This window comes from Staurois parvus, unplaced genomic scaffold (assembly GCF_062004578.1).
Source record: "Staurois parvus isolate SC_StPar_1 unplaced genomic scaffold, SC_StPar_1.0 ptg000375l, whole genome shotgun sequence".
Taxonomy (NCBI): Eukaryota; Metazoa; Chordata; class Amphibia; order Anura; family Ranidae; genus Staurois; species Staurois parvus.
The window spans coordinates 1393623-1417500 of record NW_028318171.1 but is presented as its reverse complement, the minus strand read 5'-3'; the positions used below and the strand labels follow the sequence as shown (position 1 = coordinate 1417500).

Sequence of the window (23878 nt, the reverse complement as noted above, 5' to 3'; positions counted from 1 at the left end):
GGAATACCATAACTTCTGGCCAGCTCCTGAGCTTGCTTGGTGTCTACAGTCCTGGTTGGTAAATCACACTTGTTACCTACAAGTACCATAGGGACATCATCAGAGTCTTTCACTCTCTTTATTTGTTCTCTGTGTAAAAAAAAAAAAAAGAAGACGTTTTTAGGGAACAGCACAATATATTAATGCTACTTAATCAATACAGCAATGCCATGAGCAATAAACAATGTGCAAATTGCAGTAATCTATCATATTTACTAAACTCATAAATGACCGAAGAATACAGATTTGTTGCTCTTGGTTACTAAACTGCTCCTTGCTTTGCTGAATAAGCTTGCTACCAATGTAATGAGCAATGTCTGCGAAGCACTATTTCCTGTTTGCGTGCATTTAAAAGCCATAAACAGATATTTGTATGCCCAGTTGGTCTCTACCGTTGCCCAGAAATAACTTGGCACAACAGATATTTAACTTTTTTACTGTCATTGATGTAAGGGTTATGTCGCAACAGAACTGCTTTCTTGCTAGCTTAGTAACCCTTACACCCCTTTGCATTTTCATAGGTTATATTGATGGCTGTTAAGGGCCATCTTTCAGAAATGTGAAAAATAGCTAAAACAGTCTGGCCACCCAAAGTGAAAAATGAGAGACTGGGACTGGCAACAAAAGGGTTAAACATGCCATAAGAAAGAATTGTCCTTGTATGTTTCGCACAAGAAGGTGTGTGCACTTTCCTGTAATAAAATGTTATTAATTACCTATAGGAATTGATGTCAGCAAAAGACTTGCTATTGTTAATAGCAAACACGCAAAGGAACCCTTCACCAGTTCGCATGTACTGGTCACGCATGGCACTGTACTCCTCTTGGCCTGCAGTGTCCAAAATATCCAGCAAACATGTCTCCCCATCAATCACCACCTGCTTTCTGTAAGAGTCCTAGAGCAAAACATGGAAAAATGAATTACGATTATGACACAATATAGGTAGACGTCATTGGTCTAATTGTTCCTGCTGCCTTCTTAGATCTTTGGTGGAGCTTCAGCTGGAAGATCTGTACACAAATTCAAATAGTTCCCAACCCACTGCTTGGTATCTTAAACCCTTCTGCTAATCATTCATACTACAAAATACCTCAGATACTCTGAAGATGATCTGTGTACTTGAGTCTGCCCACCTGCAACAGATGACTCGGACATACTGAAATGCACAGAGAGAATGCCTTTGTGGTGCTAGACTTAAAGGATCGGGGCAGAAATCTTGCCTTGGAATTTACTCAAAGTCTAAAAACAAAAAAACATCTTAACTGGTGTGTACGGTGACAAGTGTGAAACTGTGTGACTTACCTCAATTGTAGGATCGTATTCATCTACAAAATGGTTCTGTATAAGCTGTATTGTTAAGGCACTTTTTCCAACACCCCCGGCTCCCACCACCACCAGCTTGTATTCCGTCATTTCTGTAGACCAATTCCCTGACAGACAAAGAGAACATTCAGCAGACTTTTTATACCCAACTTGTATTAAGGGAAACATACAGACTGTAGACCTTTTTCTGAAAGGTAGCTATTTTTCTGAAAATGGTAGCTGTCCGGATGACTGTCATGCTTTCTGGTACACTGAATAAGCATGCAGTCAGCAAAGACAAACCCCAAAATCTATATACAAAAGAAAATTCCCTGGCAAATCTATTGGTCCATAGTGACATCCTATGGAAACCCCCAATAAGACACAGAAATGCTGGAATGCGTAGATGTGGATCATTTGAACATTGTGGTTATATGATCGAGGGTAATAGATTGGTGTTGCCTACGGGAAGGACCCGCAGGTGCAATCAGTGAGTGACATGTGACACAACGGGAGTGGTATGTGTTATTTTGTGCACCTGTGGGTCCTTCTATGTTGGCAAGCCCACCTGGACAGCCCACAGACGCTCACAAGACCATATAAACAAAATTTCCATGTATCACTTGAAGGCTCCAATTGCATGCCATGTGTGCTTGGAGAATGAGAAGGACCCCAGATGTTTAAGTATGTGGGTAGTGGAAGTAGTCCCCCAAAATAATAGGGGAAGCAATTTTGACCGACTAATATTACAACATGAGACCAGGTAAATTTGGGAGCAGGAAGCAACAAAACCACCTGGCCTCAATGACAGTCTGACTTTTTCTTCATTTGTGCTTTAAAATGTTATCTGTGCAGTATCCCCAAGAATTGGTGACAGCGCCTTCTAATTAGCTGTTTATGAAAAAATAATATGTCTATACATTACGCAAGTTATTTTTTTATATATATATATATGTTTGAAGGTTATGGCCCTCGATTGATTTATGTTAATGTACATGTAAATGTATTTTGGTATTTGATAAAAAAAAAAAAATGATCCAATGTGGCAGGAGGTTTGGGGGTAATGTAGGTTATTGAGGAGATTTATTATTTATTATAAACCTTCATAGAGCCTATATTTATTAATGATTCACAGTAGTTGTATTTCATTTTTTCATTCCCTTAGTACTGTCAGGGGTGTGGACATTTTTGAAAAAAACTACTTGTCCAGGGACTAAATCAGTGCCCCAATCTACTTGTCCCTCATGACAATCTACTTGTCCTGATAAAAAAAAAAAAAAAAAATGTTTTAACCAAAACCATATTTAAATCGGAGGTGCTTTTAGGAATGTCTGGGGCTTTTAACCACTTGCCCTCCTGAGGATTTACCCCCCTTCTTGACCAGGCCTTTTTTTGCTATTCGGCACTGCACTATTTCAACTGGTGATTGCGCGGTCATGCAATGCTGTACCCTAACAAAATGTATGTCCTTTTTTGCACACAAATAGAGCTTTCTTTTGGTGGTATTTGATCACCTGCGCGCTTGTTATTTTTTGCACTATAAACAAGAACAGACCGAAAATTGTGAAAAAGAAAAAAACAAAAAAAACAATATTTTTTACTTTCGGCTATAAAAAATACATAGTAAACTCAAAGTTAGTCATACATTTAGGCCAAAATGTATTCTGCTACATGTTTTGGTAAAAAAATCCCAATAAGTATATATTGATTGCTTTGTGTGAAAGTTATAGGATCTACAAACTATGGTATGGATAATGGAATTTACACAGCTTTTACTTTCTGACTATCAGTAGACATCCTAAGCTATCTACTTAGAGGCATATTGAGTCTATGGAAGATTTATTTTTTTTTCCACAAGTTTTTGGAAAATTACATTTTTTCTTTTTTCTTTTTTTTTTTTTACACACAGAGTTGTTGATATATTGCTTACGCAAGACGTGGGTATATGTGGAATTACACCCCAAAATACATTCTGCTACTTCTACCAAGTATGGTGATACCACGTGTGAGACTTTTTGGGAGCCTAGCCACATACAGGAGCCTGAAATCCAATGACCACTTTGAAAACCTGAAGGTGCGCAATTTACTCATTTCACTTCCTCACTACCTATCACAGTTTCAGAAGCCCTGAAATGCCAGGATAGTACCAACCCCCCCCCCCCCCCAAATGACCTATTTTTGGAAAGTAGACACCCCACGGAATTTAAAAAGAGGCATGATGAGTATGTTGCAGATTTCATGTTTTCTTACAAAGTTTTGAAATATAAAAATAAAGAAAAAAATGTTTTTGTTTTTCTTTAATTTTCCAAAAACTTGTGGCAACAAACGATATCTGCAAAATACTCACCATGCTTCTTCGTTTGGGGTGTCTACTTTCCAAAAAGGGTCATTTGGGGGGGTTGGTGCTATCCAGGCATTTCAGGGCCTCCGAAACTGTAATGGGTAGTCAGGAAGTGTAATGAGGAAATAAAGCCCTTTAAAAGCCTGAAGGTGCTTATTGGATTTTGGGGTCCTGTACTTGGCTAGACTTCCAAAATGTCTCTCACATGTGGTATCCCCATACTCGGGAGAAGTAGCAGAATGTATTTTGGTGAGTAATTCCACATATACCCGTTGCATGTGTGAGCAATAAATCATGTAAGTGACAATTTTGTGTAAAAAAAAAAAAAACTTGTCATTTTCCAAAAACCTGGGATAAAAAAATAAATTCTTATTGAGAGAGAGAACTGCGGGAGCGCAAATCACGTACAAATATGTGATTTTGCGCACCTGTGCCACCCTGTAGTAGTATTACTACTATAGGGCGGCACAGAAACGGTTAAAAAACAAAAAGGGGCTTTATGAAAACTTAAATGTTTAATATTTTTAACATTGCGCTGTTTATGTCCTCCTCACCTCCCTACCTGTCTCCAGCACCGCACCCAGGAGTAGCAGGGAGGATAGAGACTTTGCAGTGCAATGAGTACCCTAACATGCAAGATGACAAGTTTGCCATCAATGTGATTTGATATTCAACGGAGGACTGAATCTGCCTTTCTTTGTTGACCTTCACCATCAATGATGCCAAGTTTACAGCAGGTGTGATTCACTTTCACAGCGATATTATTTTGAGGATCCAGTATCAATGGGATTTCTACAGATCATATGCGTACAGGATGACTTGTATTGATATGCTTGTTTAGGGATGATATGGTCTCTTTCTTGACTATACCCATAGATTACAGTGATTTCTATATCTATATGAATGTCTGTGAGAGGGACATATTTGACCACCTTAATCGCTTCTCAACCGCCCTATAGCAGAAATGTTGCTACAGTCACGGGGTGTGCAAAATCATGTATATATACACAATTTCCAGGGTACGGGGTGTGCACGAGGCGCGCGCCCTACCCACACTGCCATTCGCAGCCGTCCATTTACGGGGAAAGCATCGCTGACAGGGAGGAGAACTGTTTGTAAACAAAACACACTGCTTTGGATAGCACACGGGCATATGACGAATCAGGCCTGAAGCACACACACAGCTCCCTATGTAAAACAGCACACTGTTAACCCTTTGATCGCCCCACATTAACCCCTTCCTGCCCAGTGCCATTAGAATAGTGTCAGTGCTTTTTTTTTTTTATAGCACTGATCACTGTGTTGGTGTCAGATCCCCCCAGTGTCAGAATTCCTGCTGCCATTTCTAGTAAAAAGTGCATATATATATATATATATATATATATATATATATATATATATATATATACACACACACACATACATTTACATACACACACACACACATATACACATACACACACACACACACACACACACACACACACACACACACACACACACATATATATACACACACACACACACACAATATTTCAATATTTCTCCTGGGGATCACAGGAGTACAGTTAGTTATCTGCTCCTGTGACCTGTTTTAAGCCAACAGTGGGCTAAAGCATGCTGTGGCTGATAGAGCAAAAGATCTGCTCCAGGTGAGCGTGGAATCTGCATAACCCCTCCACAGACACGCAGTTGCTGGCCTGATCCGTGATCACAGATGCAATGGAAAAACAGAATGGTTGGCTACACAAACAGCAATGTGATGGATGAAATCCTTTATTGGAATCCTTTACATGCAATATAAGAACATGACAGCTCCATCCACCACATTGCTGTTTGTGCGGCCAACCATTCTCTTTTTCCATTGCATATAGTGGCTGATATCACAGAGCCCATTCAGGCTCTTTAAAAATCCCGACCATATGGTCAGTATCCACCCAGAAGCCTTGACTGACACCTGGCTCAGCCTCTCAACCATCCTGCACCAGCCACTCCCAGCACCTCCAAAGCCTGACACTCCAGTGAGTGCTGGAAGGGCAGAGCAGAGAGCCAATGACTAAACAGTCACTAGCCCTCTGCTCACGAAACACTGAGAACTGAGCTATCAGTGGTCATTGATCGCTCAATTCTCCATTCCATTTTTTACTTAATTTCTACAATTAGTTTATGGATTGTGCTTTTAGTGGCACTTATATTTTTTATTTTCATGTGATTTAAATTAAAATATTATTTGATCACTCATGTTATCTTAAGATTATATACCACTGGCAGCCTGTAAGATGTGGGTTATTTTTTTATGAGCAAAACTGTATAATGAGGGAAATAGCAGTAAGCTACTACAGAATAGACCCAAACAATCTACTGAATAACTCATGACAACCTAAAAAAAAGTTACAAACAGATAAAAAAGGTTCTAAATAAGATCAGAAGCAGAGAAAAAACAAATGTCTGTGTCTAGCAACTAGCACAAAACATGCAAGCTGATATGAGTCGGGCAGCCAAGTGCCTGTTTTTAAAAACAGGAATGTTGTCAAGCAGTTATTATGACACGTAATAAAATTAAACCACAAAAATGATGAATAAGACGGAAGCTTCCTTTTCCTTTTAACATGCTCATGACCTCTTGAAGTAAATAATATAAACAAAAAACACACGAATAAAGTAGAACTACTAAATCAGTATTCTCTGCATCAAAAGTCAAAAAACACTTACTACTGATTAGGATCACATGCCCCTACTGCTGGGTACACATTATAAATTTTTTTTCGTTCAACGCAGCAGGCTGAATAAAGAAAAAAAAAAAAAAAAAAGGAAGAGCTAGGGAGGATAGTTAGTCCAGCAATCTCACTGCTGAGTTATTGTGTTCTGACAGGGGGACTGCCCCCCCCATCAGGACACACCGGTCACAGCGCTGGTTGCCATTGGCTGGCAGCACTGATCGGATGCTGGTTTTCCAGCATGCCCATTCGACTGACTTCTGACAGGCAGGTGTACACATGGTCCGAATGTCGGCCGATTTCTACTGAACCAGCCAATATTCGGCCCGTGTGTGTGGGTCTGAACAGTCATAGCATATAATAAAAAATAAAAATAGCTGGATCGCGTTTCATCTAGATCAGTGTCAGGGTAAGGGTCAAAAGTCAGGGTCAGTGTATTTTACATAGGATTAAAAAAAAAAAAATAGCGTCAGTGTGTTTTCTGTATGAGTACACATATGTGGTATCATTGCTATTTTCAGGATTGCAGAATTTGTTTTGGGTTGTTTATTGGTGGTAGGTCATGGTAATAGCATGACATATGCAGCTAAATTTTACACAAACTCTGAAAGCTGTAAGAGAAAAAAAATAAAAAAAAAACCAAACAATGGAAAAATGATGGCCTGGTCACCTGAGTTTAAATGTGGAGCACAGGGCCTGGCAGCGAAAGGGTTAAAGCATCGCCTATTAATAATTTAATGTACCATAGATTGTTGCCACTGCAAAGGCATGCACAATTTTAAAGTGTGACATGTTAGGCATCTGTTTGCTCGACATAACATTTTTATATACAAAAAATGGGGTATTATATTGTGTTGGTGTGCACTGAAATTCATTAAAGTGTTTTTTTCGGGGGATAAAGTTGTGTGTGGTACGCAGCTGCACAACCATCGGGTGACATAGAAAATTGCAACACCTACCATTTTATTCTCCAGTGACTTTGCTTTCAGAAAATATATATTATTTGGAGACTTGAATTAATTTTCTAGCAAAAAAATGCTGATTTTTACACGTATGAGAGAAATGTCAAAATTGGCCAGGACAGCATATGGTCAAAGTAAACTAGATGGCTTTATGTTTGCTATAACCTCAATTGGCAGTTTTTTCCATAAAATTCTATTTTTCATCTTAATTTCATCCTTTACTGAATATTAAATTGCTGAACTCCTCCAACCCATTCGATATTTTCTGTGTAAATGCACTCACTCCAGTGTCAGCTGCACATCATTTGTTTGGACCAGCCTCCGGACAGTGATAACAGTACCAGATGTGTAAGCACTGCCACTTGTAGCTACAATCAGGACATGTTCCAAAACATGGGCAGCACAGTGGCTAAATGGTTAGCACTTCCACCTGGCGAGACTAGGGTCGTTAGTTTGAATCCCAGCCACGGCACCACCTGCCTGAAGTTTGCATGTTCTCCCTGTGCCTGCGTGGGTTTCCTCCAGGTACTCCGGTTTCCTCCCACACTCCAAAGACATGCTGGTAGGTTAATTAGCTCCTGTCTAAATTGGCCCTAGTATATGTATGTATGAATGTGAGTTAGGGACCTTAGATTGTGCGCCCTTTGAGGGCTAGGGACTGATGTGAATGTACAATAAATATGTAAAGTGCTGAGTAAATTGACAACGCTATATAAGTACCTGTAATAAATAAATAATGTAACAAGTTGATAATCAGGACATGGGACAGGTTGATAATACAGGACTGCAAGTGGGAGACAGATAGGAAGTACTGGACTAAGGACCTTCATCAAAGGGTCACTAGATATTGCATATTCAAAAATACTGAAAAAACTAATTTTCTTATATCAATATGCTAAATTAACTGAGTATTTTGAAACTAAGATATTTAGTCCAAGTTCAGCAGCGTCCATATGCACCAGTTAACCTGAAAGTAATGCTATGACTAATTTTTCAGTATGACATTGGGCCAGAAAACTAGTGACATGCAAAGTTGCACATTCCTAGTTCTGTGCTACAAGGCCAATTAATATTCTCACTGTGAAGGGGGGTATTTTCATATGCACCAAAAAAGAAGCATGTAAGCATTCATCTGCGGGATCCATAGACAAGAACTCGGAAAGTGTCAGGTAATGATGGTGTTTTTCCACACAACTATCAGTTATATGCAAGTTTCAAGGCTTAAAGAAAAGTTACATGGAATCCCCTTGCTCACCGCCTGTTAGGTCCTAAAAAATGCTATTCTAACACGTTTTGATTGACATAGCTCACATACCCTACCCAGCCTGGGAACAGCACCTGATGGACAGAGGAAGGAAAAGGCAGGACACGGCAGGGAAGGACAGGGCCTCAAGGGATATACAGGCAGCAACACAAATAATATGTGGAAAATAATCAAGATTTTCTTTGTGTTTATGCCTTGAATGGCCAACTGTAACATGAAAAAATAAATGTAAAAAATCCAAAACATCCAGCTCCAGTGTGAACATAGGCATGAATGTCATTAATATCTCCACATTTTACAGCAGTGCTTAAAACAATGTAATATCTGATATTCATTTTACAGCAGAAAATCTTTCAGGGATCATTCACAGAAAAATGTGCGTTGAATGCAGGTAAATGTGTATGAACGGACGAGCACCGGCATGCTGCATCGCATCTCAACATGCACTTTTCTCTTCCCATACTCAATATGCTTAGGGTCTATGGTACAGCAGGGGAGTCAAGCTTGTGTTGGTCTGCTATTTTTTCCTGTGTGTTGATGCATATGGCGCTGCAGTGACACACATTAACCATGCATTGTGCTGAAAAAAAAAGTAGTGCTTGCTCTAAATTTATGTGCACCACACAGCAGTGCGTGTGTGAACATACCTTTTTTTTTTTTTTTACAGGTCCTTGTTTAGGCATTGAAAAAAAAGTGTGCCAGCCTATCTGGAATGAATGGACCCTAAAAAGCGGGTCTATCAAGTGTCCCTTAAGGGTCTGAACACAGAATATAATATTTGTCAAATATGATCACTTCATATTTCTTTTGTAAGAACTATTGTCTGCCAGAATGCTAATGGAACACAGTCGTCAGAAAAAATGTTTAATAGACTTTCATTGGGGGATACAGGCATCCAACATTCCCACAAATGATGAATGCTAAAAAGTCTGACAGACGTTCAGCATGTAAACTAAATCACTTTGCAAAACCTATTTTTTTTTAGCTTTGATGTCAATTATTGCCACCGAGACAGAAAGTGAGGGGAAATCCACAATTTTAGTGTAAGGGGAAATTTTCCAATGGGGGAATCTGTTCCGCAGATAAAATGCCTTAAAGGGGAATTCTTTTCATTTTGAGAGATTTCCTTTAACTTTTTGTTGCATCTTTGGGAAAGAGGGAAAAAAAGTTAGGACTATACAAATACTTTAAAAGAGAGTAAAGATAGGAGACATGAGAGGCAACTCTCCCTTCTACCACAGGGAACTTCCATTAGGATTTTTTTAGGGTGACCAAGAGTGTTGTTTTAAAGTCCAGACACTTGCACCCCCTTTTAATCCAGGGAAATTTTTAGTTTCAGCACTGTCGCAGTTTGAATGACAATTACTCAGCCATGCAACACTGTACCCAAATAAATGTTACAGTGAAGGAAATAAGTATTTGATCCCCTGCTGATTTTGAATGTTTGCCCACTCACAAAGAAATGATCAGTCTAAAAATCGAATGGTAGGTGTATTGTAACACTGCGAGACAGAATAGCAACAAAAAATTCAAAAGAAATCCATGTCTAACAAATGATTCACTGATTTGCATGTTCAATAGGGAACTATTTGATGCCCTTCACAAAACATGACTTAGTACTTGGTGGCAAATCCCTTGTTGGCAATCACAGAGGTCAGACGTTTCCTGTAGTTGACTACCAGCTTTGCACACATCTCAGGAGGGATTTTGGCCCACTCCTCTTTGCAGATCCTCTCCAAGTCATTAAGGTTTGGTGGCTGACATTTGGGAACTCGAACTTTCAGCTCCCTCCACAGAATTTTCAATGGGATTAAGGTCTGGAGCCTGGCTAGGCCACTCCAGAACCTTAATGTGATTCTTCTTGAGCCACTCCTTTGTTGCCTTGGCCGTGTGTTTTGGGTCATTGTCATGCTGGAACACCCATCCACGACCCATTTTCAATGTCCTGGCTGAGAGAAGAAGGTTCTCACCCAAGATTTGACGGTACATTGCCCCGTCTATCGCCCCTTTGATGCGGTGCAGTTGTCCTGTCCCCTTAGCAGAAAAACACCCCCCAATTAGAAAAGCAGTGTTTCCACCACCATGTTTGACAGCTGGACTGGTGTTCTTGTGGTCATAGGCAGCATTCCTTCTCCTCCAAACACGGCGAGTTGAGTTGATGCCAAAGAGCTCGATTTTGGTCTCATCTGACCACAACACTTTCAACCAGTCCTCCTCTGCATCATTCAGATGTTCAGTGCCAAACTTCAGATGGGGTTGGACATGTGCTGTCTTGAGCAGAGGGACCTTGCGAGCACTGCAGGATTTCAATCCTTGTCAGCGTAGTGTGTTACCAATTGTTTTCTTGGTGACTGTGGTCCCAGCTGCCTGGAGATTATTGACAAGATCCTTACGTGTAGTTCTGGGAGGATTCCTCACTGTTCTCATGATCATTGACACTCCACGAGGTGAGATCTTGCATGGTGCACCAGACCTAGGGATACTGACAGTTGTTTTGTGTTTCTTCCATTTGCAAATGATTGCACCAACTGTTGTCACCTTCTCACCAAGCTGCTTGGCGATAGTTTGGTAGCCCAGTCCAGCCTTGTGTAGGTCTACAATCTTGTCCCTGAAATCCTTGGACAACTCTTTGGTCTTTGCCATGGTGGAGAGTTTGCAATCTGATTGTTTGATTGCTCCTGTGGACGGGTGTCTTTTATACAGGTAACAAAATGAGATTAGCATCACTCCCTTTAAGAGACTGCTTCTAATCTCAGCTTGTTACCTGTATGAAAGACACCTGGTAGCCAGAAATCCTGCTGAATGATAGGGGATCAGATACTTATTTCCCTTATGAACATGCAAATCAGTGCATAATTTCTTAGACATACATTTCTGCTGAATTTTTTGTTGCTATTCCGTCTCTCAGTGTTACAATACACATACCATTCGATTTTTAGACTGATAATTTCTTTGTGAGTGGTCAAACATTTAAAATCAGCAGGGGATCAAATAACATTTAGTAAATAATCTTTCTTCATAAATTTAGGCCAAAATGTACTCTGCAGAAGTGTAAATTATTTAGTCTGCATAAAAGTTAGTCTACATACTATGTAATGACTGCCCATCTCATTTCCTTAGGTCCTAAAGAGAGAGGCTATAGGCAAGAGAAAGAGACTGCAGACCTACAGGAGAAGGTCAGAGACTGATGACATGGCGCAAGAGATAATCAGAGACTGGTTTAGCAGACCTGGCCCTGTTTACTCATTGTGTCTGTATTCTTTCCCTCTTCTCAGCATGGTGTGTGTCCTATGTGTCAGTGCTGATGAGCCAGTGCCAAGTCCTTTCTTCTGCTTTAGTATTATCCTGTTGGGCTGGTGGGAGGAAACTGCACTGGAGGGCACAGCGCGATTGTGAGCAGCTACAGGCAAAGGCAGACTGGCAGAGGATGGAGCAGCAGATCCAGCTATTGCGGTTGGTGAGAGGATCAGCGGCGGGACAAAAGCTCTGCTGAAGTAGATCATCTCATGCCACGCTTGGTCACGCCCCCTCCAATCCTCCTTAGTTATTTCTAAATGGTGCCAAGACGTCACTGGCTGCACAGTCGGCTCACCCTCCCAGCCGAATGAAGATGAGCTCAGTCCGGCCATCCAGCTTCCTGACTGCGCATGCAATCCCTGATTCCTATTAGATAGTGTGACCAGTGCTCGGTCCGCCCTCCCATAGATACGCCACTGGACAAAAGCCCAGGCACCAGGACGCAATTTATAGTCACCATGGTGACCTAGCGCCTGGGATTTTTCAAGCCCTGACTCACAGTATGCTGAAACGGTTCTCTCTCTGTGGCAGGAGAGAGAACCAATCTTTAAAAATGTGACAGCTGTGGTTGGACACAGCGACCACATGGTACAAACCAATTTATTTGGTCCTGTGATCCATTGTGTCCAGGAGACACAGAAATCATAGGGCTCTCGCAAGTGTGCGCTCTGTGAGCCACCGATTTCAGAGGACGCTGAATGTCCCAATTTGGACATTTTCACTTAGGGGTGTACTCACTTTTGTTGCCAGCGGTTTAGACATTAATGGCCGTGTATTGAGTTATTTTGAGGGGACAGCAAATTTACACCGTTATACAAGCTGTCCACTCACTACTTTACATTGTAGCAAAGTGTCATTTCTTCAGTGTTGTCACATGAAAAGACAGAATAAAATATTTACACAAATGTGAGGGGTGTACTCACTTCTGTGAAATATTGCAGAGGGACTATTTGTAAAGTTGGAGCTGTATTAGGGAGCAAGAACCACATAAGCCAATGCCTCCCCTGTAATTCTGGTTCCTATCCCATGCGGAGTGATACCAACTGCACTCCACTTCTTATCCTAGTTCTCCAGAGTGTTGCCAGCAGCAGGAAAGAAGAGATCTTTAAGTCAGTGTGAAGCAATACACTGGGCTGCTTTCACACTGATGCGCTGCAGTTTACCCACATCACAAGTACAGTGTACCTTCAGCTTTCCTGTGTGTTTGCTGTGCTTAGCCATAGACTTCTTTTAAGTCCTGTGGGTTTAGCACATTTTCTGAAAGTACACCAAAACTCCATACAATTACAGGATGATTGCAGCGTGGCTCCATATACTTGAATGGGTCATGATTGGCAAGTGGTAGCACCCATCAAAGGGAACAGGGGGTTTAATTTCTGCTGCAGCACGTGTAAACATTTGACTGCTGCTTCAGCAGCTAAAGGGGGTAGGGGTTGGGGGTGGTAAGACTGTGACTCAAACGCAGGGTTTTACCACCCCCTTTACATGTGAACAAGCTCTAAGGGTGCTGTTGCTGAATGCAACTAAGGTCTTATTCACAAGGTGGTGAGGTGGCAATATGTTGCCTCCTCATCACCCGATTTAAACCTATGATTGCTGTGCACTGCACGCAATTCTGACACGGTAGTACGACAATCAGAGGTTTAAATCAGGTGTGAGGAGGAGACACTTTGACTTCTCCCATGTTCTTCAGGTAGATCTCCACCTCTATAAGCTTGCTTACCCCAGTTTTACATTGTGACAGCAAGTGGGGGGGAGATCATCCCCCACTTGCTGTCAAAATGAGGGATTGGGGGGTGAGGAGGCTGGTGTATCTGTAACATGTTAAACCCTGAATATGGGTGTAACATATTACAAAAGGTGAACTTATCCTTTAAAGTTTTCATATTACTTGATAAAAAGAAACAAAAACAAAAAGGTCTAAAACGTAACTTTAGCAAGCTTCAAGCAGTGTAAATCTTACCTTGCAAAGATCACTACTGACTGACGAGTACAGGTGTGTAGAACGGAATTCAGATGAGCTACTGGTTCTCCATTAGACCTATTTATTGCCTTTTGATGTGTGATTTAAGATTTACTACAGCTTTCATTTACAGTGACATTTCTATACTGCAATCCACAGCTACAGTACATACAACAGCATTGTATTCAATATTTTTGGTTTCTCTATTCCCTTGTGTTGAGCCTGCATTGATCTGTGCAGACCAACAAAGCTCAACTGGTTGGTAGTGTGAATGAGTCCTTATGCTAGCCATACACACCTTGAATGTTCTGCTGAATAAGCCATCATTTGAGCTGTAGGTGGCCCTGTTGTCACCACCCAGGTTGAAAAATTAGATTTTTAAATTAAAGGAGCCTGGCAAACAATTCATCCTATCAATATCAGTGTAACAGCTGCAGGAGAGATTTCTAAGAGTAAAGAATATCATGTATGGTATGTATTTTTTTGAAAAAGTATTCTGCTCATGGAAAAATAATTAAAACTAATGTTTGGTGACAGCTGCCTTAAACATTTTCCATACTTATAGGCAGAAAGCCACCAACTACATTTCACAGGTATATATCTTGTTTATGTGTTAGAAATATTTGAGGTTAATAAAAAATAAATTTGTGTGAACTGAATCTCAAAGAAATATTCAACAGCTGTTCTTTTATACAGTCACATAATAAACTGGCTTGTTCAGCTCCACTGATACCTGCAGAATGTAATAACAGGAAAATACATAAACAAATGGTGCTTCAAGTTGATAAATGGCAACACAACTGCCACTAATGTGAAAGAAAATGTTTTAAAATGTATGATAGTATTAGAAAAACTAGTCCTGTTTTCTTTGGAAGTACACACAAGATTACTAAATGCTAGTGGTGCACCAAAATGAAAATTCCGGTATCAATACTGAAAAATCAGGATGCACTTGGCCAAAAACCAATATGGGCATTTTTTTTTTAATATAATTAATGTGGCTAGTGTTTTAGCATTGAAGTCAATGGGACACAATTTTGCACCGAGGTCAATGGGATGCAATTTTGCACTGAAGTCTATGGGACGCAGCATGCCATGATCAACATCTTTTGTTTCTATTGGCAAAATGACCACAACCCTAGTTTCAGCTGTTATATCAGTGCATCCCTACTAAATGCACTTCCAAGATCACCAGGACAGAGGCCTCACTTTCTTCCTTCAAGGCTATTGGTCCTGTATTGTACAGGATGACGTCGGAGAGCCGCAACCATTCCAACAGGGAAGTAAATAGCCATCAGTCTTTTCAAAAGATTTTAGACCGTTTAATTCCTTTACAACTTTGTACCAATGTTTTTTGAGTGGTTTCAGGCTTTTGTTTTATGAAAAGCTAGTTGCTAGGAAAAGAAGAGGCAAGAAATCATGCAAACACGAGTACGTTACATGAATATCTATGGAAGTCTATGAGGCCAAAAACGCACAACTCTGCCCCAAAGAAGCTCAAATACTTAGAGCTGCAAGCAACAAACTTCAAGCAACACAACAAGCTATGAACAGGCACTAATGAACACGTTGGGAATTTTGAGGCCGAGTGAGTAGCGCTTGCAGAAAAGTGCTTTAAAATCACTCAGGTGTGAATAGGGTATTACAGCAAAGATGAAGCCAGCAAGAATAAGAATAATATACACCCTGTTCCAAATTATTATGCAAATTCTATTTAAGTGTCACAAAGATGAAATATTTTTTCAGTTTAACTCATGGATGGCATTGTGTGTCAGGGCTCTTTTGATCACTGAAAACAATCTCGGACACCTGTGATAATTAGATTGGCAGGTGAGCCCAATATAAGGAAAAACTACTAAAGGAGGGTGTTCCACGTTATTAAGCAGAGCACCATTTTCAAGCAATATGGGGAAGAAAAAGGATCTCTCTGCCAAAAAGAGTGAAATAGTTCAATGCCTTGGACGAGGTATGAAAACATTAGATATTTCACGAAAACTTAAGCGTGATCATCGCACTATTAAGAGATTTGTGGCTGTTTCAGAGCACAGACGGGTTCGTGCAGATAAAGGCACATTGAGGAAGATTTCTGCCAGATCCATGCATCGGATCAAGGGAGCAGCTGCTACAATACCATTACATAGCAGCAAACAGATATTTGAAGCTGCTGGTGCCTCTGGAGTCCCAATGACATCAAGGTGTAGAGTCCTCCAGAGTCTTGCAACTGTGCATAAACCTTCTATTCAGCCACCACTAACCAATGCTCACAAGCAGTAACGGCTGCATTGGGCAGAAAAATACATGAAGACTAATTTTCAAACAGTCCTGTTCACTGATGAGTGCCGTGCAACCCTGGATGGTCCAGATGGATAGAGTAGTGGATGGTTGGTGGACGGCCACCCTGTTCCAACAAGGCTGCGACATCAGCAAGGCCGGAAGTGGAGTCATGTTTTGGGCCGGAATCATGGGAGCAGAGCTGGTCGGGCCTTTTAGGGTCCCCGAAGGTATAAAGATGACCTCTGCAAAGTATGTGGAGTTTATGACTGACCACTTTCTTCCCTGGCACAGAAGGAAGCACTATGCGTTCCATAATAAAATCATCTTCATGCATGACAATGTACCATCTCATGCTGCAAAGAATACCTCTGCATCAATGGCTGCTATGGGGATAAAAGGAGAGAAAGTCATGGTGTGGCCTCCATCCTCCCCTGACCTCAATCCTATTGAGAACCTTTGGAGCATCCTCAAGCAAAAGATCTATGAGGGTGGGAGGCAGTTTACATCCAAACAGCAGCTCTGGGAGGCTATTCTGACATCTTGCAAACAAATTCAAGCAGAAACTGTCCAAAAACTCACACGTTCAATGGATGCAAGACTTGTGAAGCTGCTATCAAATAAGGGGTCATATGTTACAATGTAACGTGACCTGTTAAAATGTTTAAAAAGTTAAAATGTTGTTAAAAGTTTGATTGAAATAGCTTTCGATTTCAGTAAATATGCTGCAAACACAACAAATGACAATTTTCAGTTCTTTACAACCTGTAAAGTGTTTTGAAACTTACTGTGCGTAATAATTTGGAACACTGCATTGTAAGTTTTTTATGTTTAACAAAAATCCTGTTGTCATTAGGAGGTTTGTTCTATAAAATTTGAATTGTACTCTTAATAGTTGATAACATGAGAATGATGCTAACTGTTATTTACATCAATTATTTAGGTAAATGAGAAAAATATCATTTGCATAATAATTTGGAACAGGGTGTAGTATATAACCTTATTCATCATCCGCTAGGCAAAATGAACCAGTATATACAAAAAATCACCAGTGCCAAAAAAAAAAAAAAAAAAAAGTGAAATAATTCCTAAATAAATGCTGCTGCTCGTTAGTGTAAACACCAATAAAATAATAAAAAAAAACATCAAACGGTGCAAATAAATTATACAATAAATAATAGAAGAAATAATCCCAAAACCCCCCAAAAATAAGGCGCTTTTTCACCAATATCTGGTGAGTGCGGTATGTGATCTGGGCACTAACTGGTGTGAACACAGGTCAAGGGTCTTTTGGATAAGGACTTTTCAACTTTAATTTACTCACCATATTCATCCTAATAATTTGGAGTGGGACTATTCTATTTAATATTTATATCATTTTTATATATTTTTCATTTTATGTATTATACGTTTTTTTGGATTATTTCTTCTATTATTTTTTGTATAATTTATTTGCGCTGTTTGATGTAAAATGAACCAGTAACCCCTAAAGTACCAGGAGGGACCCACTGAAAAGGTAAACATTTCCCTCCAGTGTTCAGCTTTAACTAATATACTTCCAAGAAGTTTAGAAAATTGCTTTGAAAAATGCAGCCTGGAGGCATATAATGTATGACCTTGTACTGAAACAATGCAGGAACTTGTGCTGGGAGCTGCTGTGCAACTATGCAGCTGCTGTCAAAAGTGGACCATCTGACAGAGTGCTTATAAACACAGCTCAGACACAAGTCATACACACAAAGTAACATTATTTTTGCTGCTACTGTGCTCCATTCATCTGCAGGTCAAGGTCATGAGCAAACCATTTGCTGGCATCAGACCAGAGAAGAATAAATAAATATATATATTTTTTAGTTTACCCCAATCTACCCGGAGCTGCACTCTTAGCACACAACAGCAAAGCCTTGTGGAAGAATATACTGTGTAGAGGTAAGGCCCATCCATCGTGTGCTGCCATATATCTGTTACACCCATGGGAAACCACCAACTCTTTCTTCCTCTGTTATCTTCCTACTGAATTTTTTTGTTTATTTCTATTTTTCTAACTATTAATATTTAAAGCCCAACTCCAGGAACATTAAAATATCCCCCACTGCAAAATGTAATTGCTCATTATGTCTAGGAGGTTTCACAAGAGGCTCCATCACTTATCCAACTCCTCTCTCCAGCCAGCTCCAGTGCTCTCCTTCTCTGCCCAAAGTTCATCTGTGGGTGGGGCCTTAGACTCATCACCTACAGTACAGGGACATTAAGTCTGTATTATATGTTGAGGAGGCCTCAAAACTAGTTGAAACTTACCCTAGGTTCACACTTGCCTGCATTTGCATGGGCAGTACAGCTCATTCATTTGAAAAGGCTGCTGTGCCTGCGCAAAAAAAAAAAAAAAAAAAAAAAAAGATGCTTGCACCAATTTAAAAACATGGCCACAGGGAAATCATACCATACAATTTCCCTGTGGTTTCTGCACCTGCAAACGTGCAGTGGGGGTTGAGGTGTGAGGGGACGCCATTAAGAATGAATGGCAGCCCCCAGCATCTCTACAGAGCAGCACATTTGAGCGGTGGGTGGTTGTGGGTGCTATAACAGCTGCGATTCCCACACCCGCAGCCACCCCACAGAGTGTGGACCTAGCCTAAAGGTGGGGCTTTGGTCAATTCTGCAAAAATTAAAAGTCAGCAGCTACAAATATTGTAGCTGCTGACTTTTATTAAACAGCCCCTCACCTGTCCAAGAATCCAGCGCTGTCCCCACCCGGGTTAGTTCTTCACCAGTCTTCAAGTCCCCAGGTGTTAACTGTGGGAAGCAGACTGTGACTCCTTGTGTCTTCCTACCACACTGCGCTTTTTAAATGGTCCTGCAGCCTTCTGGGACCTGTAAGGTGTCTCAAAAGGTTGCAGGCAGGATGTCCGATAGATCAGCTACGTCGATCTGAACAGAGGTGGGAGTGGGTACCTGTCAAAATCAGGTCCCCACTCCCTCCACCTCCAGAAAATATTATCCAAATGTGGCAGATGAGAGGGGGAAGCAGAGCGGAACTTACCTTTTGGGGTAAGCTCTGCTTTAAAGAGCAGGCTGCAGGAGAATGATTGCTGTGCTGGAGAGGTCTGTTGGAACGAAGAGTTGGAATGAGGCAAGTATTTACTTGTTAAAACAAACCTTCATCCCAAAAAACCAATGTGTTTGCACCTGGTTCCAGCCCCCTTCTCTCACAATTAATCATTTTTTTAACTGACTTTTTATTGTTTTCTAGGTGAGAATGATGTTGCACATGTAGATTTAAGGAGATCTACAAGCTGTTTTGTCTGTGCTTAAGCTGGACATTCAAGAAAATGGTGATGCTGGTGAACAGAGGTGGTGGGGAGGGGCCAAGATTAAGGGGAATGAAGTTCCTCTGTAATCCTTTGTTCCTAGACTAAAGGATTAATTAACTCTTACATTAAGGGGGGGGGGGGTGTTGTAAGGTTAGATTTTTAAAATATCCTGGACGTAAAGTCCACTTTGTATGTTCTACCAACAAGGTGTTTTTCTTATAAAATTTTGCAAATAAATAATATTTTATCATAAATCTTGGCCAACATTTATTGTGTTATCTTTTTAGTAAAAAAAAAAAAATAAGCCAAATTGGTTTATAACCAAAAAATTATAATTTAAAAAAAAAGTTTAAATTTTTTTTTATATATATTTTTTTTTTTTTTACATACTGTCACCCTAGCAGTACAGTGTCACCATGGTGACACTGTACTACTTTTGGGGGGGTAATGAAGATTTTTCTTTTTTTTTTTTTTACACTGATTGCTTTTACACCCATATAGGATGTAAAAGCAATAATTTCTCTCTGTCTGCATTCTTGCAGCCATTGAGAACTACTGAGTGAGCTGTGATTGGTCACAGCTTGTCACATGGTACAAGGCTGTTGTGAATAGCCTTGTACCATGTGACCTCTGTGATCATTCACAGATTTCACACGTAGTAAGCAATGATGTCACAAGTGACATCTTGCTTACTACTTTGCATGTGATCACTGATTGGCCAATCAGTGATCACATGATCGGGACCTCGTACAGAGGTCCCGTCCGACGATTGGTGTTTCACTATGTCCGGAGGACACAGCTGGCACCGGATCACAGTGCTGCGCGCTCCCGGGGAGCGCGCACAAGCAGGGTGCGGGGAGGCTGTTTATAAATGGCCACCCGACCCTGCAGTGCCACCGTCCTGCCGTTTATATACAACGGACGGTCAGGAAGTGGTTACTTTTTTTGATAATTTTTTGGTGACAGGTTCTCTTTAATGAGACATCCTGCATGTCTCCTCTAGGCTCCAAAGGATGTAATGCAATGCAGATCGCATTGCAATACATTCCTTCCAGCTATAATGGCCAGGTAGACTGATATGGGGACCTGGAAGTGACAACAAACACGTTGCATTCTGGGTCAGCCACAAGGAGCAAGTGGAGACCAGGATATATGACCAGTGCAAGTCCGTGAGGAGGGGTTGCATTACCGGGGGTGTGTGGGAGCAATCGGTCGGCAGTGAAGCTGCCTGAATTGTTCCACCTAACAGCCAGGAGTCTGCTTGTCAGATTTACACACAATCCTGGTGGCTGCAGCCATGAGTGAAAACCCCGCTGTCAGGTCCACATGGCATATGCAGTGTTTTCCAAACTTTCTAAACAAAGGGCTAGTTTACTGTCCTTCAGACATTAGGGGGGGAGCAGGCACTGGACTATGGTCACTGGGAGAGTAAAAAAGGTCCCAACATCAGTTGAAAATGACAATGCCCCATCGTTGCTGTCATTTGGAGGAATTGTACCCCATTGGTGGTGTCATTGGGAGGATCTGCACCCCATTGGTGGTGTCATTGGCAGGATTTGCGCCCCATTGGTGGTGTCATTGTGCACTATTGTTGGTGTCACTGGAAGGAATTGTGTCCTATCATTGGTGTGACTAGGCCCAATTGCTGGTGTCATTAAAAGTGTGCCCCATCTGTTGGTGTTATTGGGAGGAATTAGAGCCCATCATTGGGCTCAACTGTTGGTGTCATTGGGAAGAAGTGTGCACCATCATTGGTGTCACTGGGAGTGTGTCCCATCATTGGAGTTTTTGGGCTCAACTGTTGGTGTCTTTGGGAGAAAGTGTGCCCCATCCTTTGTCATTGGGCCCAAATATTGGTGTCATTGGAAGGAAGTGTGCTCCATCATTGGTGTGAACAGAAGTTTCTGTCATTGGGAGTAAGAGTGTACCATCACTGGTGTCATTGGGATGAATTGTGCCCCATCTTTGGTGTCATTGCACCCAATTTTTGGTGTCATTGGAAATGTGCCCCACCATTGGTCCCAACTGCTGGTGTCATTGGAAGGAATTGTGCTCAAGGGATGTTGGATTCCTATCGATTTCGGGTGCCGGGCAGTAGTTTTTTTCTACCTTTAGCCCTGCTGTGGGCAAGCAGCGGGCTCACCAGTCAGTTGAAGCAATCGGCAGCAGCGCTACTGCCGACTGCTTCACACAGTGCCAGCCTCTCCGCGCCCCCGGCGTGAGGTCTCCTGGGCTCTGTTTGCCCATCTGCGGGCCCGCCTCGCCGTCGGTGGGGGGGGGGGGGGGGGGAACAGCGGACAAGTCCACTCCCCTCCCCGTGCTGACCCGGAATTGACATTACGATGTCACTTCTGGGTCCCCGCTGAGAGATTTTAATGCAATCACCGGGACAGAATGTAATATGGTGCAATGTGAACCACATTACATTCAGTGGAGCAGAGGGGAGACATGCAGGGTCTTTTAGACCTTTGATGTCTCCAAGAGAACTTGTCACCAAAAATCATCACATAGGGGACTTTGTCCCCTATGTGATGAAAAATTTATTTTTTTAAATTGTAAAAAATGAAAGTAACACCCAAGCACATACCATCTACCCCACCCAAAAAAATATTGAGGCCCCCACCCCCACATATACGCATGTACAAACGTAAAAGCACACGCTGGGGGTGCCTACGCATGAAATCGTCGATACACGTCACATATCACTGCGCACACCAGAATGAGAGCGATAATTCTAGCACCAAACTTCCTCCGTAATGCTAAACTGGTGACCTAAAAGGAGCTTTAAAAGTGTTGCCTATAGAAAATATAGGGAACTGAAGTTCGTCGCCATTTCACGAGCACGCACAAATGTAAGGTTTGACAAGTTGGATATCTATTTACTCGCTGCAACCTCATCTTTTATATTTTACAAAAAAATAAGGCAATTTATTGCGGTTTTGTGCCCTAAAATTAACTTACTAAAATGTTACGGTAATATCATGCAACATAAGGAAATTAGAACTACCACTATTTTATTCTCTAGGGTCTCTGCTTTCAGAAAATATGTTTGGGGGTTTTATGTAATCTTCAGGCCTAAAACGATTTTTTAAACATGTGCAAAAAAACGCAAAAACGGCTCTGGCAGCGAAAAGGGATAAAGTAAATGCCCTAACCCTCCCCCTCCTGACGAGCAGCCAATCGGTGCTCATTACACTGCAAGGTCTCTTTCCTCCCTGATAGTCCCCGGGTGTTGGAGAGACGCAGGGAGGGGAGGAGAAGATAAACAGCGTAATGGTAAAAATATTAAACGTTTAAGTCGCCATAAAGCCTCTTTTGTTTTTAAAAGCCCCAGACATTCCTAAAATCACCTCCGATTTAAATACAGTTTTGATTAAATTTTTTTTTTATCTGGACAAGTAGATTGGGGCCCCGATTTAATCCGTGGACAAGTAGTTTTTTCACAAATCTCCACACCCCTGTGCCCCATCATTGGCGTCAATGGATCCAATTACTGGTGTCATTGTAAATGTGCGGTGTCATTGGGAGGAATTGTGTCCCATTATTGGTGTCAATGGGAGGAAGTGTGCTCCATCATTGGTGTCATAGGGAGGAATTGTGACCCTTCATTGGTGTCAGGCAAAGGGCCGCAGTCTTTAGAACACTGCTTTAAAGCTTGTTTTTGTTGTTTTCTTATAATTTAGGTCTATGGCTTACATGAACATAAAATCATTTTTTGCAAGACAGTATCACCAAACAAACCCGTTTGTGCTAAGGTAATATATCCAGATATATAGGACATGCGCACAGGAGGTGTGAGGAGGTCAGGGAGTCGTCCAGTGTCAGCAGGCAGTCCTGGCACTATGACTGTAGTGGGCTGTACAGTGTGGGGAATGGCTGGGACACGTGTGAATGGGACAAAACACAGCTGTATGCGGGAATTGTGTGTTATGTGGACTCACTCTCCGGGCCGAGCAGTCACCGCTCCCCTCCAGGTCCATGCACCGCTCTCCCTCCTCTAGTCCTTCCGACTGGCCTTCGCTCCGGGCTCGGAGCTCCTTCTCAGTCCCGGGCGCACCCAGCAGCTCTCCTCCCAGCTGCCGCTTCCGCATCCAAAACTCGCGAGACTTCGCACTTTCCTCAACTCGCGCTGCTTTCGGTTCAGTCAGCTCAGATGACAGAGTGTTCTCAGGCGGTGCTCAGATGAAGCCTTTCATAGAACTACATTGGTAATAACAGTGGTGGGACTTCAAGCAGTACTAAACCCTTACACGATGAGCACCATAAAATGAACGTTCCCATGTTAACTACCCCTTCATTTGCAGTTTACAACTTAGTGCTGCTGGCTCTTGCTCTCTCAGTGCTGCTTCCCAAAACTTCCAGTCTTCACATGAGGTGATTGTAGCCGTATTAGTGCATTTGCGACAGAAAC

General features: G+C 41.6%; 1 protein-coding gene across 1 annotated transcript in view; it reads right to left on the bottom strand.

Moving 5' to 3' along the window:
* NRAS (NRAS proto-oncogene, GTPase) overlaps nt 1-23565 on the bottom strand; it is a 38421-nt gene extending 14856 nt beyond the window's left edge. The window contains exons 1-4 of the mRNA XM_089685427.1: nt 23409-23565; nt 1342-1469; nt 756-934; nt 1-129 (exon numbers count right to left, since the gene is read on the bottom strand). The exon at nt 1-129 is cut by the window's left edge and continues 31 nt beyond it. Coding sequence (XP_089541553.1) covers nt 1-129; nt 756-934; nt 1342-1452 — 419 coding nt within the window. The 5' untranslated portion in view covers nt 1453-1469; nt 23409-23565. The remainder of the gene's footprint in view (nt 130-755; nt 935-1341; nt 1470-23408) is intronic.
* Nucleotides 23566-23878: the final 313 nt, after the last annotated feature.